The 17,100-nt window shown below is 29.8% G+C and overlaps 3 protein-coding genes across 3 annotated transcripts; 1 reads left to right on the forward strand and 2 right to left on the reverse strand.

The window, feature by feature from the left end:
* Positions 1-1,618: 1,618 nt before the first annotated feature.
* LOC119606979 lies at positions 1,619-2,772 on the reverse strand. The gene is made up of 3 exons (XM_037960663.1): positions 2,655-2,772; positions 2,069-2,554; positions 1,619-1,994 (listed from the first exon to the last, which is right to left on the reverse strand). The coding sequence occupies exons 2-3, from the start codon at positions 2,480-2,482 to the stop codon at positions 1,659-1,661; spliced, it is 750 nt and encodes a 249-aa protein (XP_037816591.1). The 5' UTR covers positions 2,483-2,554; positions 2,655-2,772; the 3' UTR covers positions 1,619-1,658.
* Positions 2,773-7,585: 4,813 nt separating this feature from the next.
* LOC119606974 lies at positions 7,586-9,352 on the forward strand. The gene is made up of 4 exons (XM_037960657.1): positions 7,586-7,720; positions 7,803-8,152; positions 8,186-8,250; positions 9,031-9,352. The coding sequence occupies exons 1-4, from the start codon at positions 7,652-7,654 to the stop codon at positions 9,282-9,284; spliced, it is 738 nt and encodes a 245-aa protein (XP_037816585.1). The 5' UTR covers positions 7,586-7,651; the 3' UTR covers positions 9,285-9,352.
* A 4,351-nt stretch (positions 9,353-13,703) lies between these two features.
* LOC119606976 lies at positions 13,704-14,916 on the reverse strand. The gene is made up of 3 exons (XM_037960660.1): positions 14,782-14,916; positions 14,199-14,684; positions 13,704-14,127 (listed from the first exon to the last, which is right to left on the reverse strand). The coding sequence occupies exons 1-3, from the start codon at positions 14,839-14,841 to the stop codon at positions 13,792-13,794; spliced, it is 882 nt and encodes a 293-aa protein (XP_037816588.1). The 5' UTR covers positions 14,842-14,916; the 3' UTR covers positions 13,704-13,791.
* Between the last annotated feature and the right edge of the window lie 2,184 nt (positions 14,917-17,100).

Raw genomic sequence — 17,100 nt, forward strand, 5'->3', positions numbered from 1 at the left:
AAGAAACAAATATTACGAACGGTTTTCGTACTTTCGTAAAAATTGAAAAGGGTTTTATTAAATAATATTTCGCATTATACACGAAATTTTTGTAAATATTACGAAAATAGAAGTTACGAAATTTTTTTTCGTAAAGTTGAGCATGGATTATTTTCAGTGTAGAGAGGTTTTGGTTCATCAGACACTTACTTAAGTCAAATTAAATGTTTGAATCAATTAGTATATTTGGCATAATTATGAGCTCCTTATCACAATTTAGGAGATCCGTTTATATAGAGCTGGTAAAATAATGGACCGATATCAAACAAAATCAATAGTGTTCGTCCTTGCGCTCTGTAGTTTGATTACAAGGTCGGACGGACATGGCTTAATCAATTCAGAAAATGATTCTGAGCAGATGGGTATTTTTAAAGGTGGATATAGGACCATTAAACATTACAAACATCAACACAAATCCAATATACCCTCTCCGCTAAAGTAGTGTAGAGTATAAAAATGTTTAGCATCTCATATAAAATTATGTTAATTTTATTAGGAATTTGCAGTTTGAATATTAAATAATTTTATTTACTTAAGTATTATCGATTTCTTAAACCTTGAATAATATTGATAAATGTATTTTTGACAATATATTTAAAAAACTTTAATAAAAAAAACGCTATAACTTTGATGTACCTTGTCGAAAAACTTTCACACGCATAGCTTTGGCATAGTTGAGAGTAGGTCTACACGAGTGTATAAAGGACATGAATGTGCCATCAATAAAATTTCACACTTTTTATACCCTACACCACTTTAAAATCATTTCTGAGCTATGTCCTTCCGTCCATGTAAACCTTGTAATCAACCTACAGGTCGCAATTTTGAAGATAATTCAATGAAATTTGGCACATGATCTTCTATTGTCCCAGGGACGAAGTCTATTGAAAATGGTTAACATCGGTCCATTATTTCACCTAGCCCCCATACAACTGAACCCCCGAATAGGGCTTGTAAACTTTGTAATCAAACTACAGGTCGCAATTTTGAAGATAATTCAATGAAATTTGGCAGATGATCTTCTATGGTATCGGAGACGAAGTCTATTGAAAATGGTTAACATCGGTGCATTTTCTCACCTAGCCCCCATACAACTGAACCCCTGAATAGGGCTTGTAAACTTTGTAATCAAACTAGAGGTCGCAATTTTGAAGATAATTCAATGATATTTGGCACATGATCTTCTATGGTACCGGAGACGAAGAATATTAAAAATGGTTAACATCAGTCCATTATTTCACCTAGCCCCCATACAACTGAACCCGACGAATAGGAATTTTAAGTTTATAATTATGTTTAATATACTCGTATCTCGACAAAAAGCTGCAAAACCAAGTTCTATACTAGCCTTGATGACTCTCATGAATTTTATAATTATAAGGTCTCATTTGACCATAGCCCCACTATTTTATTCAGCAATAAATGGCTTAAGTATAATTCAAGGCAAGGAGAAATTCAACTTAAATGCTTTATTATGAAAACTAAATCACATTTTATTTTTGTAACAGGTGTAGGGTATTATATGGTCGGCCTCGCCCGACTATAATTTCTTACTTGTTTTATATGTACAATTTATGAATTTCGTTATAAAAATTTATTTAACAAATAGTATCAATTTTCTATTGTATTTGCAACATTAAGCAATTTTTAATATCATAACGACCATAGAATGGATTATACATAGTTCTACTGCTATAACTGACTTCAGAAAGTTTCATATAATGTACTTCGGAGCATGTGAAAACTTGGTTACATGGTTTACAGTCATCTTGTGCGGCCAGACACTTGTTAATTAAAGTTTTGGCTTCAGCAACTGCAGAAATAGCCTCCTTTTCAACTGAATAACTACAATCCAAAGCATTCTTGATATTAGCTTTAGACGAGCATTCGGCTACAGTCATTTGATTGGCAAAATTTTTTTGACTGTTGAATATATAAATGTTGGCAGCGTCAACCTGAAAATATTAGAGTTATGAGCATTTTAATGATTTTGTTATACATATATGTACTTTCGATTTAAAACACTTACAGTTTGTATAGCACACATGGTGTAATTTAAAGGTAATGTAGAATATGTTCTCTTGCAGAGATTAATATCCCTTTCAAAAGTATTCTTTAAATAGCTTTCGGTTGAAGTTCTAGTGCTAAGGGGCGTATTAAGCACACTACTAAGTTGTTGGGAGGCAGTTGAAATACAATAATTAATTTTTGTTTTGGTAGCAGTTACGGTTGGTATTGAGGGGCGATATTTGGCAACACATTTCTGACTTAAATTGCTAAGTATTTCCAAGGGATTTAATTCTGCATCAGTTTGAGCAAGCGTATCGACTAACATGTCCTGTCGTATGTTAATGGTATCAAGACTTGCTGTATACGATTGTTTGAAAATAGCCATTTCTGTATTATATCCCTCGATAACTTTAGCATATTGTTGTCTATTCATATTGATGTAGTCTTCAGTGTGAAGGGATGAATTGTTATTAGACCTATAGTCGTATGGTTCTACATTTTGGATCTATAAAATTTGTTAATATATAAAAATATTGGCATTATTTTTGTAACAATTTAAGTTTAGTTTTTTATCTGTATGAAATTAGTTAAAGTTTTAAACTCACCTCTCCATTTGCCACAATCCCCAATACGATTAAGAATAAAGCCGAGATTATGTTCGAAATATTTTTTGTGATTTGCTTAAAATTTTTTAATACCACTTGCTATTTGCAAAGGTTCTCAAATAACTTAACTATTTTAGAAACATTACTTAGTACTTTTATAATAAAATTTTGGACTAAAATCTTTTCAACAGTTATCGCTTAATTTGTAGACAGGTGTTTTTAACCTAGGCGATTTTCTTGTGTTATCAGACATACTTGCCCCATTTGCCTCTGCTTTTATTGATAAATTTGTTGATTTATTTTTCCTGGTAAATGTTAATTTAATAGTCATAACTTAAAAGTATTGCTATAAAGATTTTAAAATATTGATTTAACATTATTTAAAAAAATAAAGTAATTTAATCTTTATACAATCAAAAGTTTTTTAGGAATCCCCTTAAAAGTCCATTTATTTGCAATTTCATTGATAAAATAACAATAATTTGTAAGTTTTTTTTATCCTTGACAAACTATTATATTAAAAGAGAAATTGTTAAATATGACATCACTGATGTCTATAGATAGAAATTAATCAATTGGGGAATCACTGGATGTATCAAATTGAAAGTCAGTCAAAAGGTTAAGCACTTCGGTTCCAAGTCAAAATCTAGGTAGACAAAATTAGTTAGTTAGTTTGAACACAGAGGGAAAAAGAAATAACATAAAAGATTTTATAATTTTTCAATAACATCCGTTGTCAAAGTATATACATACGTACGACAACACTATGTAATGTTGACAAGGCAACATTGTCAACATTGCAACAATTCGTTGTCTATCTAAATTTTATACATATCCGTTGTCTAAATGTTAACAAACGTGGTAAGCTCACTGTTGGCAACAGATTGTTTGTTTGTTAACATTCAGACAACGGATGTGTATAAAATTTGGAGTTCGACAACGAATTGTTGAAATGTTGTCAACATTATATAGTGTTATCGTATGTATGTATATACTTTGACAACGGATGTTATTGAAAAATTATTAACAGTTTGGTATCAATTTGGTACCAGGCATGTGTATTTCTTTTTCCCTTGTGAAGGAAGGATGTATATATATATATATACAGCAAACCTAGGCTTCTTTCGGGCCTGTTCTCCGATCTACCCGACAGAACTATATGAAGGCTAGGCGACATAATGGGTCGATTTTAACCATTTTCAACAGGCTTCGTCCTTGGGTGAAACGATGCTCTTTTTTGAAGAACAAATTTTATCAAATTATCTTGATAAAATAGATAGACAGATAGATAGATAGATAGATAGATAGATAGATAGATAGATAGATAGATAGATAGATAGATAGATAGATAGATAGATAGATAGATAGATAGATAGATAGATAGATAGATAGATAGATAGATAGATAGATAGATAGATAGATAGATAGATAGATAGATAGATAGATAGATAGATAGATAGATAGATAGATAGATAGATAGATAGATAGATAGATAGATAGATAGATAGATAGATAGATAGATAGATAGATAGATAGATAGATAGATAGATAGATAGATAGATAGATAGATAGATAGATAGATAGATAGGATAGATAGATAGATAGATAGATAGATAGATAGATAGATAGATAGATAGATAGATAGATAGATAGAAGACAGTGATTCTTAGCCGATTGGCATACTTTAAGTTTTAGGACCAAAATTTTTGGGTGTTACAAACATCAACACAAATGAATAACGCCCCCCCCCCCTACTATAATGGTGTAGGGTATTAATATAACTTTTCATTGAAAAGATCTTCAAAACTACGCTTATATGTGTGGGTTTTCATACTTTTGTTTTTCTCGTATTTAATGTATAAACACGCATCGCTTGAGAAGTATTCCTACAAAAAAATGGGATATCCTAATGTAAATATAAACTTCTATAGTTTTACGGCCAACATTTTGTTATGTTACAAACCTTATAAGAAAATAAATATTCCCCCATCTTTATCATGTTAAGCATATATATTACCTATTTTTTTACTCTGTCTAATTTGTTTACAAAATTTTACGTTTATTTTCAAATAATTTATTATGAATTTCTCGGAACTAAACTATTTATCTGAAGGGGAATCCATCAATAGCAATAATTTTTATAAACATAAATACTATTTTTATGACACTTCCGATTGTGACGATTTTATTTATAGCTTTTTGATTATTCCTTATCAAACTTGTTTAATAGTAATTTCATTGTGATAGGATTGATGATTGATAGTGAAACACTTAAAAATCAATCATAACAATCCTTTAAGTTTATAAGAAATTATATGTGAATTATTTCATAGTAAAAAATTAAAATAAATCGTTATCTGATTTTGAGTACATAGATGTTATGTAAGCTTAAGTTTTTTTTTAAAAATTATTAAAATATAAAAATATATACAGGTATATTAATTTTGTTATTCTGTTTGTAACACATCTAGTAGTGATAAAAAGACGTTATTATATACATATCGCTCATTTAATACAAGACTGGCATAATCCGAAATTGGGGATTTTTAACTAAGGCCTAGCCAGCAAAAACTTTCAATGAAGCGAAAAAAGAATAGAATTTAATACATGGAAGTACTGAATATTAATAAATTAGAGTTAAATCAAAATTGTTAATTAAAAAAATTTTCAGTTGAACATTTCTCAGAAAAAAATTAAGGCCCGTAATCAGAAAGTAGAATGTAAAACAATTTTTAAAAATTTGTATGAAAAATACAAAAATACAAAAATTGAGTAATTAATTAATTTTATTTATTTTTATACCCACCATCAAAAAAGATGGGGGGTATATTGATTTTGTCATTCCGTTTGTAACACATCGAAATATTGGTCATAGACCCATAAAAGTATATATATTCTGGGTTCTTTTCAAATTCTAAGACGATCTAGCCATGTCCGTCCGTCTGTCCGTCTGTCCGTCCGTCCGTCCGTCCGTCCGTCTGTCCGTCTGTCTGTTGAAATCACGATAGGGACCACAAGAGAGGAGCTAGACAGTTGAAATTTTGCACAAATATTCTCCATTGTTAAGGTTTGTTTGGTATTGAAAATGGGCAATATCGGTCCACTTTTTCGGATAGCCCCCATACAAGTGGACCTGCAAAAAACAGCTTTAACGGGCATAACTGCTTAAGAAGTACAAGTATAGCGATGAAATTCGACATAAATAAGTTTCATATGAGCCAAAATCTTTATACTTAATTTTTTGACGATCGGCCCATAAATGACCCTACCCCCCATATAAGGTCCCCTTCTGAAAATTACTTTAACACTCATTACTGGTCCCAAAATGCAAGTATAGCGATGAAATTCGGTACAAGTATGTTTCTTACGAACCAAAATTTCTCTACCAATTTTTTTTAGGATCGGCCCATAAATGACCCTACCCCCCATATAAGGTCCCCATTAGAAAATGATTTTAACACTCATTACTAGCAAAAAAATTCGAGTATAGCGATGAAATTCAGTATAAGTAAGTTTCTTACGAACCAAAACCTTTTAACCAATTTTTTTAGGATCGGCCCATAAATGACCCTACCCCCCATATAAGGTCCCCTTTAGAAAATGACTTTAACACTCATTACTAGCCCAAAAATTCGAGCATAGCGATGAAATTCAGTATAAATAAGTTTCTTACGAACCAAAACCTTTTAAACAATCTTTGTAGGATCGGCCCATAAATGACCCTACCCCCCATATAAGGTCCCCTCCTGAAAATAACTTTAACACTCATTACTGGCCCCAAAATGCAAGTATAGCGATGAAATTCGACATAAATAAGTTTTATGTAAGCCAAAATCTTTCTACCAAATTTTTTGGGGATTGGTCCATAAATGTCCCTACCCCCCATATAAGGTCCCCTTTAGAAAAAATCTTTAACGCTCATTACTGGCTAAAAAATACGAATATAGCAATAAAATTTTACACAATTAAGTTCCTCGCGACCAAAATCATTTTAATAACTTTTATGTGGGTCCACTTCAGGAAATAGCTTAAACGCTTACTATTGTCTTAAAAATACGAGTAAAGCGATGAAATGCTACATACGTAAGTTTCTTACGAGCCAAAACCTCTATACCAATTTTTTGAATCGGCCCATAAATGACCCTTCCCCCATATAAGGTCCCCCTCTGCAAATAACTACAATGCTCATTACTGGCTTAAAAATAGGAATGTGAAGAAAATTGACGCACATAAGTTTAATCTCTCCACCAAATTTAGGGAGGATCGGTATATAATTTAACCTACCGCCCATATAAGGTCCCCTTCAGAAAATTACTTAAACGATCATTACTGGCTTAAAAATATGAGTTATGAAATACGGTTATGAAATTCGCTCCGAATTTCATGCGGAATGTGTCGGTAATACACAAAAGGTTCCCTTCAGGAAAGAGTTTTGGTTAAAAAACTACGAGTGTTCCTTATTTGAAATACGAGTATAGCCCTGAATGTACAAAATTTTATGAGTATCGGTTCATAATTGACGCTCATGGTTTAAGAATTGAAATAAAATATTTTTTTTAAATTAATATTTTGTTAGTTCAAAAGAGCTCGGGCCATAATTGACTTAAGCCATATTCCAAATATCACGCTGATGTTTATAGGGGAGCATTCCTTTTACGGCATACGGTTTGATGGTGGGTATATGAGATTCGGCACAGCCGAATATAACACTCTTACTTGTTTATTTTCTTCTTTTTGAATTCGGTCATAAATTCATCAATAATAAAAACAGGCGCAAATAATTAAAGTTTGGCTGATAAGAAATTAAAATCACTTCTACTAATACGCCTTTCTGCAGATGTGCTGCTGATATCAGTGATAAGGAAATTGTTATTAAAGGTATTAAGTATTCCAAAATTTTAATATAAAACAAGTGAAGATTTTTCGGAAAGTAGTTTAGTCGCTGAAGACCTTCTACAAACAACAAACGGCGTTAAAAAAAATTTAACAAATTTTCGATGTCGAACATGTATAAAATAATTTCGGCTTTATTCTTAATAGTGTTAGGGGATTTGGCAAGAGCAGAGGTAAATTTAAAACCTTAACGAACCGAAGATCGAAAGTATCTGACAACTTGAAAAAATAACGTTTTTTTTACAATTTTTATAGAACCAAAATGTAGAACCTTACATCAACTCAACATTGCGCACTGAGGACTACATCAATATGAATAGACAGCAATTTGCTAAATATATCGAAGATTTTGATATACAAATGGAACTTTTTAAACAATTGTATACAGCAAGTCTTGATACCATTAACATACAGCAGGACATGTTAGTCAACACACTTGTTCAAACTGATGATGAATTAATGTCCATAGAAATCCAAAACCCAAAATGTGTTTCCAAATATCGGCCGTCAATACCAGCCGTGATTGTTACTAAAGCAAAAATAAATAACTGTATTACCACTGCCAACCAACAATTTAGTGGCATGCTAAATATAAATGCTCATTAACTCCGATATTTTCAGGTTGATACCACCAACAGTTATATATTCAAAAGTCAAAAAGATTTTGCCGTTCAAATGGATGTTGCTGAATGCTCGTCTGAAGCTAGTATCAATTAGGGTGATCGATTATTCGACATTTTCCAAAAACCGGTTTTCGAATAGTTCGAATAGTTGACATTTCAAAAAAACCGGTTGATATTTTTCAAATTCAGAAAAAACCGGTTAACCGGTTTTTGATAATAAATAAAAAAATATATGTTAATTTGAAGAAATTAATGTTTATGTTTAAATTTGATTAATAAAACATGGCCCGAAATGATTTTTAAGAGTTTAACAGATTATAGCTTTAGATCTAGTCGTCTGATTTACATTATTTCTTTAATATAAAAAAAAATAGGAAAAAAGTGGACACTTCTGTTAAACATAAGGTACTATGTAATCCTAGCTTATTCTAAAGCCCTTTTAGGAAATTTTCATAGGCATTCCAACACTTCCATAATATTTCAGCGGTTAATTAATTATTGTAGTTGGAATATAATCTTAAGATTAATAAAATTTTATTAAACAGTTATCAATTTTACAAATAAAATTTTTTAATTAATTAGGAAAATCAAAAAAGTTTAACCAATGGTGCTTTAGAAAAATATATCCTAGTTCCTAGACTCGAATATTTTTAAAATTTAAACGCGCTGTATTATTTACTTCAAAATTTCATTTAAATAATCTTTAAATACAAACCAAATAAAAGTATTCGAAACCGGTTTTTAAAAAGTGAAAAAACCGGGTTATTCGATATTCGAAAAATCAACATTTAGAAAAAACCGACACTGGTAAAGCAGAAAAAACCGGTTTTAAAACCGGTTGAAAAATCGAGTCGATCACCCTAGTATCAATAAAGCTTTGGATTGTAGTTATTTAGTTGAGAAGGAGACTATTTCTGCAATTGCTGAAGCCAAAACATTAATTAACAAGTGTCTGGAGAGTAAAGATGACTGCAAACCATGTATCCAAGGTTTTACATGCTCCGAAGTTCATAAAATGCCACGTTCTGAAGTCAGTTATACGCGTAAAACTATGAACAATCCTTTCTATTTACGTAGTGACATTAAAAATTGCTTAATGTTGCAATTGTATTAGAAATACTGTAATACTGTTTCAAACATATTTGCATATCAATTAATAAATTTCTTAATTTCAATATAAAATATGGCGTTAGATTTTTCAAAAATTATCATTCTAAAACAATGTTTTGTGTCCTAATCCAACCCTAGTAAGTGAATTATTGAAAATAACCAAGACAATTAAAAGCACCTCAAAATATTAGTCGTAGACCGACATATGTATTCTGGGTCCTTTTTTAAACTCTAAGTCGATGTAGCTATGTAGCTAACTAACTAACTAACTAACTAACTAACTAACTAACTAACTAACTAACTAACTAACTAACTAACTAACTAACTAACTAACTAACTAACTAACTAACTAACTAACTAACTAACTAACTAACTAACTAACTAACTAACTAACTAACTAACTAACTAACTAACTAACTAACTAACTAACTAACTAACTAACTAACTACTAACTAACTAACTAACTAACTAACTAACTAACTAACTAACTAACTAACTAACTAACTAACTAACTAACTAACTAACTAACTAACTAACTAACTAACTAACTAACTAACTAACTAACTAACTAACTAACTAACTAACTAACTAACTAACTAACTAACTAACTAACTAACTAACTAACTAACTAACTAACTAACTAACTAACTAACTAACTAACTAACTAACTAACTAACTAACTAACTAACTAACTAACTAACTAACTAACTAACTAACTAACTAACTAACTAACTAACTAACTAACTAACTAACTAACTAACTAACTAACTAACTAACTAACTAACTAACTAACTAACTAACTAACTAACTAACTAACTAACTAACTAACTAACTAACTAACTAACTAACTAACTAACTAACTAACTAACTAACTAACTAACTAACTAACTAACTAACTAACTAACTAACTAACTAACTAACTAACTAACTAACTAACTAACTAACTAACTAACTACTAACTAACTAACTAACTAACTAACTAACTAACTAACTAACTAACTAACTAACTAACTAACTAACTAACTAACTACTAACTAACTAACTAACTAACTAACTAACTAACTAACTAACTAACTAACTAACTAACTAACTAACTAACTAACTAACTAACTAACTAACTAACTAACTAACTAACTAACTAACTAACTAACTAACTAACTAACTAACTAACTAACTAACTACTAACTAACTAACTAACTACTAACTAACTACTAACTAACTAACTAACTAACTAACTAACTAACTAACTAACTAACTAACTAACTAACTAACTAACTACTAACTAACTAACTAACTAACTAACTAACTAACTAACTAACTAACTAACTAACTAACTAACTAACTAACTAACTAACTAACTAACTAACTAACTAACTAACTAACTAACTAACTAACTAACTAACTAACTAACTAACTAACTAACTAACTAACTAACTAACTACTAACTAACTAACTAACTAACTACTAACTAACTAACTAACTAACTAACTAACTAACTAACTAACTAACTAACTAACTAACTAACTAACTAACTAACTAACTAACTAACTAACTAACTAACTAACTAACTAACTAACTAACTAACTAACTAACTAACTAACTAACTAACTAACTAACTAACTAACTAACTAACTAACTAACTAACTAACTAACTAACTAACTAACTAACTAACTAACTAACTAACTAACTAACTAACTAACTAACTACTAACTAACTAACTAACTAACTAACTAACTAACTAACTAACTAACTAACTAACTAACTAACTAACTACTAACTAACTAACTAACTAACTAACTAACTAACTAACTAACTAACTAACTAACTAACTACTAACTAACTAACTAACTAACTAACTAACTAACTAACTAACTAACTAACTAACTAACTAACTAACTAACTAACTAACTAACTAACTAACTAACTAACTAACTAACTAACTAACTAACTAACTAACTAACTAACTAACTACTAACTAACTAACTAACTAACTAACTAACTAACTACTAACTAACTACTAACTAACTAACTAACTAACTAACTAACTAACTAACTAACTAACTAACTACTAACTAACTAACTAACTAACTAACTAACTAACTAACTAACTAACTAACTAACTAACTAACTAACTAACTACTAACTAACTAACTAACTAACTAACTAACTACTAACTAACTAACTAACTAACTAACTAACTAACTAACTACTAACTAACTAACTAACTAACTAACTAACTAACTAACTAACTAACTAACTAACTAACTAACTAACTAACTAACTAACTAACTAACTAACTAACTAACTAACTAACTAACTAACTAACTAACTAACTAACTAACTAACTAACTAACTAACTACTAACTAACTAACTACTAACTAACTAACTAACTAACTAACTAACTAACTAACTAACTAACTAACTAACTAACTAACTAACTAACTAACTAACTAACTAACTAACTAACTAACTAACTACTAACTAACTAACTAACTAACTAACTAACTACTAACTCTAACTAACTAACTAACTAACTACTAACTAACTAACTAACTAACTAACTAACTAACTAACTAACTAACTAACTACTACTAACTAACTAACTAACTAACTAACTAACTAACTAACTAACTAACTAACTACTAACTAACTAACTAACTAACTAACTAACTAACTAACTACTAACTAACTAACTACTACGACTAACTAACTACTAACTAACTAACTAACTAACTACACTAACTAACTAACTACTAACTAATAACTAACTAACTAACTAACTAACTACTACTAACTAACTAACTAACTAACTAACTAACTAAACTAACTACCTAACTAACTAACTCTACTACTAACTAACTAACTAACTACTAACTACTAACTAACTAACTAACTAACTAACTAACTAACTACGAACTACTAACTAACTAACTAACTAACTAACTAACTAACTAACTAACTAACTACTAACTACTACTAACTAACTAACTAACTAACTAACTACTAACTAACTAACTAACTACTAACTAACTACTAACTAACTACTACTAACTAACTAACCTAACTAACTAACTAACTAACGAACTAACTAACTAACTAACTACTAACTAACTACTAACTAACTACTAACTAACTAACTACTAACTAACTAACTAACTACTAACTAACTACTAACTAACTAACTAACTAACTAACTACTAACTAACTAACTACTAACTAACTAACTAACTAACTAACGAACTAACTAACGACTACTAACTAACTACTACTAACTAACTAACTAACTAACTAACTAACTACTACTAACTAACTAACTAACTAGCTAACTACTAACTAACTACCTAACTAAAACTAACAACTACCTAACTAACTAACTAACTACTACTAACTAACTAACTAACTAACTAACTAACTAACTAACTAACTAACTAGACTAACTAACTACTAACTAACGAACTAACTAACTAACTAACTAACTAACTAACTAACTAACTACTAACTAACTAACTAACTAACTAACTAATAACGAACTACTACTAACTAACTAACTAACTAACCACTAACAACTAATTAACTAACTAACTAACTAACTAACTAACTAACTAACTAACTAACTAACTAACTAACTAACTAAACTAACTAACTAACTACTACTAACTAACTAACTAACTAACTAACTACTAACTAACTAACTAACTAACTAACTAACTAACTAACTAACTAACTAACTAACTAACTAACTACCTAACTAACTAACTAACTAACTAACTAACTAACTAACTAACTAACTACTAACTACTACTAACTAACTAACTAACTAACTAACTAACTAACTAACTTCTCTATAGATATGGTTTCTTTGGTATTGAAAATAAGCATATCCGTCTACGATTTCTCCCTCTCGAAATGCTGTTTAAAAGGTCATAAATTTCTTAATTATATAGTATCATTACATAATTTTACTCAATTTATGTATGGTGGACATCGGAGCATAAAAGACCCTTCAACAAATCACTTTAACGCAAATAATTGACTTAATATTTCCATTTCACTTTAACGCTCATAAGTAGCTTAAAACTAACCGTACATTTATGAAATTTTTGAGTATCTCGACGGACACTTTAAGGATCCAGTATTATAAAGTGAATTTTTAAAGAAGCCCTACTATCGGGACCCATCCTCTATAAACAGCAGAATCGGGGAAAGACCTGGACCGAATACAGTTGAAGGAATAATTACCGATATGTTCGAATAACTCTCGACCAGTCGAAAGTGGATATAAAATTTTGTCTCGCCCTAATCGATGCGGAGCGTTTTTTCTGGCTGTACTCAATCGGTTTGATTCATTTTTGAACTTAATTTAAAAACAAATACATAAGTTCCCATTTGTTAACTTTTTAATACAATAATTCAAATTTGTGTTAAATTTCAATGCTTTCTACATATTTAGTAGTACAATTTATTAATTTCGTTATAAATACATATTTAACAAATAGTACTTAATCTTTTTTATTGTATTTGCAACATTAAGCAATTTTTTATATCATTACGTCCATAGAAAGGATTATCCATAGTTCTACTGCTATAACTGACTTCAGAACGTTTCATGTAATGTACTTCGGAGCATGTGAAAACTTGATTACATGATTTACAGACATCTTGTGCGGTCAGACACTTGTTAATTAATGTTTTGGCTTCAGCAACTGCAGAAATAGCCTCCTTCTCAACTGAATAACTACAATCCAAAGCATTATTGATATTAGCTTTAGAAGAGCATTCGGCTACAGCCATTTGATTGGCAAAATTTTTTTGACTGCTGAATATATAAATGTTGGCAGCCTCAACCTGAAAATATTAGAGTTATGAGATTTAATTAAATCCATTTTAATATATAGTTTCGATATAAAAACACTTACAGATTGTATAGCACACATGGTGTAATTAAAAGGTGATGTAGAATATGTTCTCTTGCAGAGAGCAATGTCTCTTTCAAAACTATTCTTTAAATAGCTCTCCGTGGAAGTTTTAGTGTTACGGGGTATATTAAGCATATTATTAAGTTGTTGGGAGGCAGTGGTAAAACAGTAATTCATTTTTGTTTTGGTAGCAGACACTGTTGGTATTGAAGGGCGATATTTGGCAACACATTTCTGACTTAAATTGCTAAGAATTTCCAAAGGATTTAATTCAGCATCAGTTTGAACAAGTGTATCGACTAACATGTCCTGTCTTATGTTAATGGTCTCAAGACTTGCTGCATACGATTGTTTGAAAATTTCCATTTGTATATCATATTCTTCGATAACTTTAGCATATTGTTGTCTATTCATATTGATGTAGTCTTCAGTGCGAAGGGACGAATTGGAATTAGAGTTGTAGTTGTATGGTTCTACATTTTGGATCTATAAAATTGGTTAAAATATAAATATTACCGTAATTTCTGCAATATGATGAAGATTTCTTTTATTTGTGTAAGCATAGTTCAAGTTTTAAACTTACCTCTCCATTTGTTACAATCGCCAAGGCGATTAAGAATGAAGCCGAAATTATTTTATACATGTTCAAAAACCAAATTTTTTAGTTTATTTAAAATTTTATTAAACCGCCTGCTGTTTACAGAAGTTCTTAACTAACTAAACTACTTTCGAAACATTTCCTAATTCTTTTATATTGAAATTTTGGAATAATATCTTTCTTTAACAGTTCAATTATCACTGTTATCGACGCTATAACTGCAGAAACGTGTTTTTAACCTAGGCGATTTTCATGTCTTATCAGATATTCATACCTAATTTGCCCCTGTATTTCGTGATATTTTTTTTTCTTGTTAAATACTTTATATTAAATTAATATTAATAACTTATGTTAGTCTAAAGATTGTTTAGAAAGTAGTATTATAAACACTTTAAAATTTTGATTTAACAGTAAGTGGTTTATTAATTATTTGAAAAGTTAATGACATTCAAAAGTAAAAATAGTTTTCTTAGGAATCCCCTTAAACATCGAAAAAGGTAACTTATAATCGACTAGCTTATTACCCGCTACTTTGTTAGCGAGGGTTTTTATAGAATGAGAAATATGTTGGCTCTTCATTTAGCAAGGAAAAAATAATATGTATTACAAAGATTACAAATTTTTAAATATTGGTAATTCCCTAATTTGAAGAAATGATGATTGTATATGTGTACTCAATTTTAAGTACTTAAAAGTCCACTTTTATAGATTCTCATTTACGCCGTGCTCTATATGCTTAATTTCATGTTTTTAGGTTGAATTTTATAGAAAACTCAAAAAATACCAATCGAAGGACGAAAAAGTGCCAAAAAGTTCACTTTTATAGATTCTCATTAACTAAGGCCTCTGCATGCTTAATTTCATGTTTCTAGGTTTAATTTTATGGAAAACTCAAAAAGTACCAGTCGAAGTACGATAAAGTACCAAAAAGTCCCCTTTTATAGATTCTAATTTACTCCAGGCTCTACATGCTTAATTTTATGTTTCTAGGTTAAATTTTATAAAAAACTGAAAAAAGTACCAGTCGAAGAATGAAAAAGTACAAAAAAGTCTCCTTTTATAGATTCTTATTTACTCCGGGCTCTACATGCTTAATTTCATGTTTCTATGTTCAATTTTATAGAAAAATCAAAAAGTACCAATCGAAGAACAAAAAAGTACCAAAAAGGTCCTCTTTTATAGTTTCCAATTTACTCCGGGCTCTATATGCTTAATTTCATGTTTCTAGGTTCAATTTTATAGAAAAATCAAAAAGTTCCAGTCGAAGAACGAAAAAGTACCAAAAAGTCCCCTTATATATTCCCATTAACTAAGGGCTCTGCATGCTTAATTTCATGTTTCTAGGTTAAATTTTATAGAAAACTCAAAAAGTACCAGTCGAAGGACGAAAAAGTACCAAAAAGTCCCCTATTATAGATTCTCATTCACTCTGGGCTCTACATGCTTAAATTCATGTTTCTAGGTTAAATTTTATAGAAAACTCAAAAAGTACCAGTCGAAAGACGAAAAAGTTCCAAAAATTCCCCTTTTATAGATTCTCATTTACTAAGGGCTCTACATGCTTAATTTCATGTTTCTAGGTTAAATTTTATAGAAAACTCAAAAAGTACCAGTTGAAGGATGAAAAAGTACCAAAAAGTCCCCTTTATAGATTCTCATTTACTAAGGGCTCTACATGCTTAATTTCATGTTTCTAGGTTAAATTTTATAGAAAACTCAAAAAGTACCAGTGGAAGGACGAAAAAGTATCAAAAAGTCCCCTTTTATAGATTCTCATTTACTAAGGGCTCTACATGCTTAATTTTATGTTTCTAGGTTAAATTTTATAGAAAACTCAAAAAGTACCAGTCGAAAGACGAGAAAAAGTCCCCTTTTATAGATTCTCATTTACTAAGGGCTCTACATGCTTAATTTCATGTTTCTAGGTTAAATTTTATAGAAAACTCAAAAAGTACCAGTCGAAGGACGAAAAAGTACAAAAAAGTCCCCTATTATAGATTCTCATTTACTCTGGGCTCTACATGCTTAATTTCATGTTTGTAGGTTAAATTTTATAGAAAACTCAAAAAGTACCAGTCGAAGGACGAAAAAGTACCAAAAAGTCCCCTATTATAGATACTCATTTACTCCGGGCTCTACATGCTTAAATTCATGTTTCTAGGTTAAATTTTATAGAAAACTCAAAAAGTACCAGTCGAAAGACGAAAATGTTCCAAAAAGTCCCCTTTTATAGATTCTCATTTACTCCGGGCTACATGCTTAATTTCATGTTTCTAGGTTAAATTTTATAGAAAACTCAAAAAG

Source organism: Lucilia sericata, unplaced genomic scaffold (assembly GCF_015586225.1).
Source record: "Lucilia sericata isolate MDLA Ls3-8-SP2 unplaced genomic scaffold, ASM1558622v1 Contig000643F_arrow, whole genome shotgun sequence".
Lineage (NCBI taxonomy): Eukaryota > Metazoa > Arthropoda > Insecta > Diptera > Calliphoridae > Lucilia > Lucilia sericata.

Bases quoted from the DNA above. Each gene is read 5' to 3' on its own strand.
- LOC119606979 (XM_037960663.1), bottom strand. From the start codon at position 2,482: ATGAATAGACAACAATATGCTAAAGTTATCGAGGGATATAATACAGAA. The intron at 1,995-2,068 runs GTAAGTGTTTTA...TAATATTTTCAG, and splicing joins CCATGTGTGCTATACAAACT to GTTGACGCTGCCAACATTTA.
- LOC119606974 (XM_037960657.1), top strand. From the start codon at position 7,652: ATGTCGAACATGTATAAAATAATTTCGGCTTTATTCTTAATAGTGTTA. The intron at 7,721-7,802 runs GTAAATTTAAAA...CAATTTTTATAG, and splicing joins GGGATTTGGCAAGAGCAGAG to AACCAAAATGTAGAACCTTA. The intron at 8,153-8,185 runs ACTCCGATATTT...TACCACCAACAG, and splicing joins CTAAATATAAATGCTCATTA to TTATATATTCAAAAGTCAAA.
- LOC119606976 (XM_037960660.1), bottom strand. From the start codon at position 14,841: ATGTATAAAATAATTTCGGCTTCATTCTTAATCGCCTTGGCGATTGTA. The intron at 14,685-14,781 runs GTAAGTTTAAAA...CCAATTTTATAG, and splicing joins CGATTGTAACAAATGGAGAG to ATCCAAAATGTAGAACCATA. The intron at 14,128-14,198 runs GTAAGTGTTTTT...TAATATTTTCAG, and splicing joins CCATGTGTGCTATACAATCT to GTTGAGGCTGCCAACATTTA.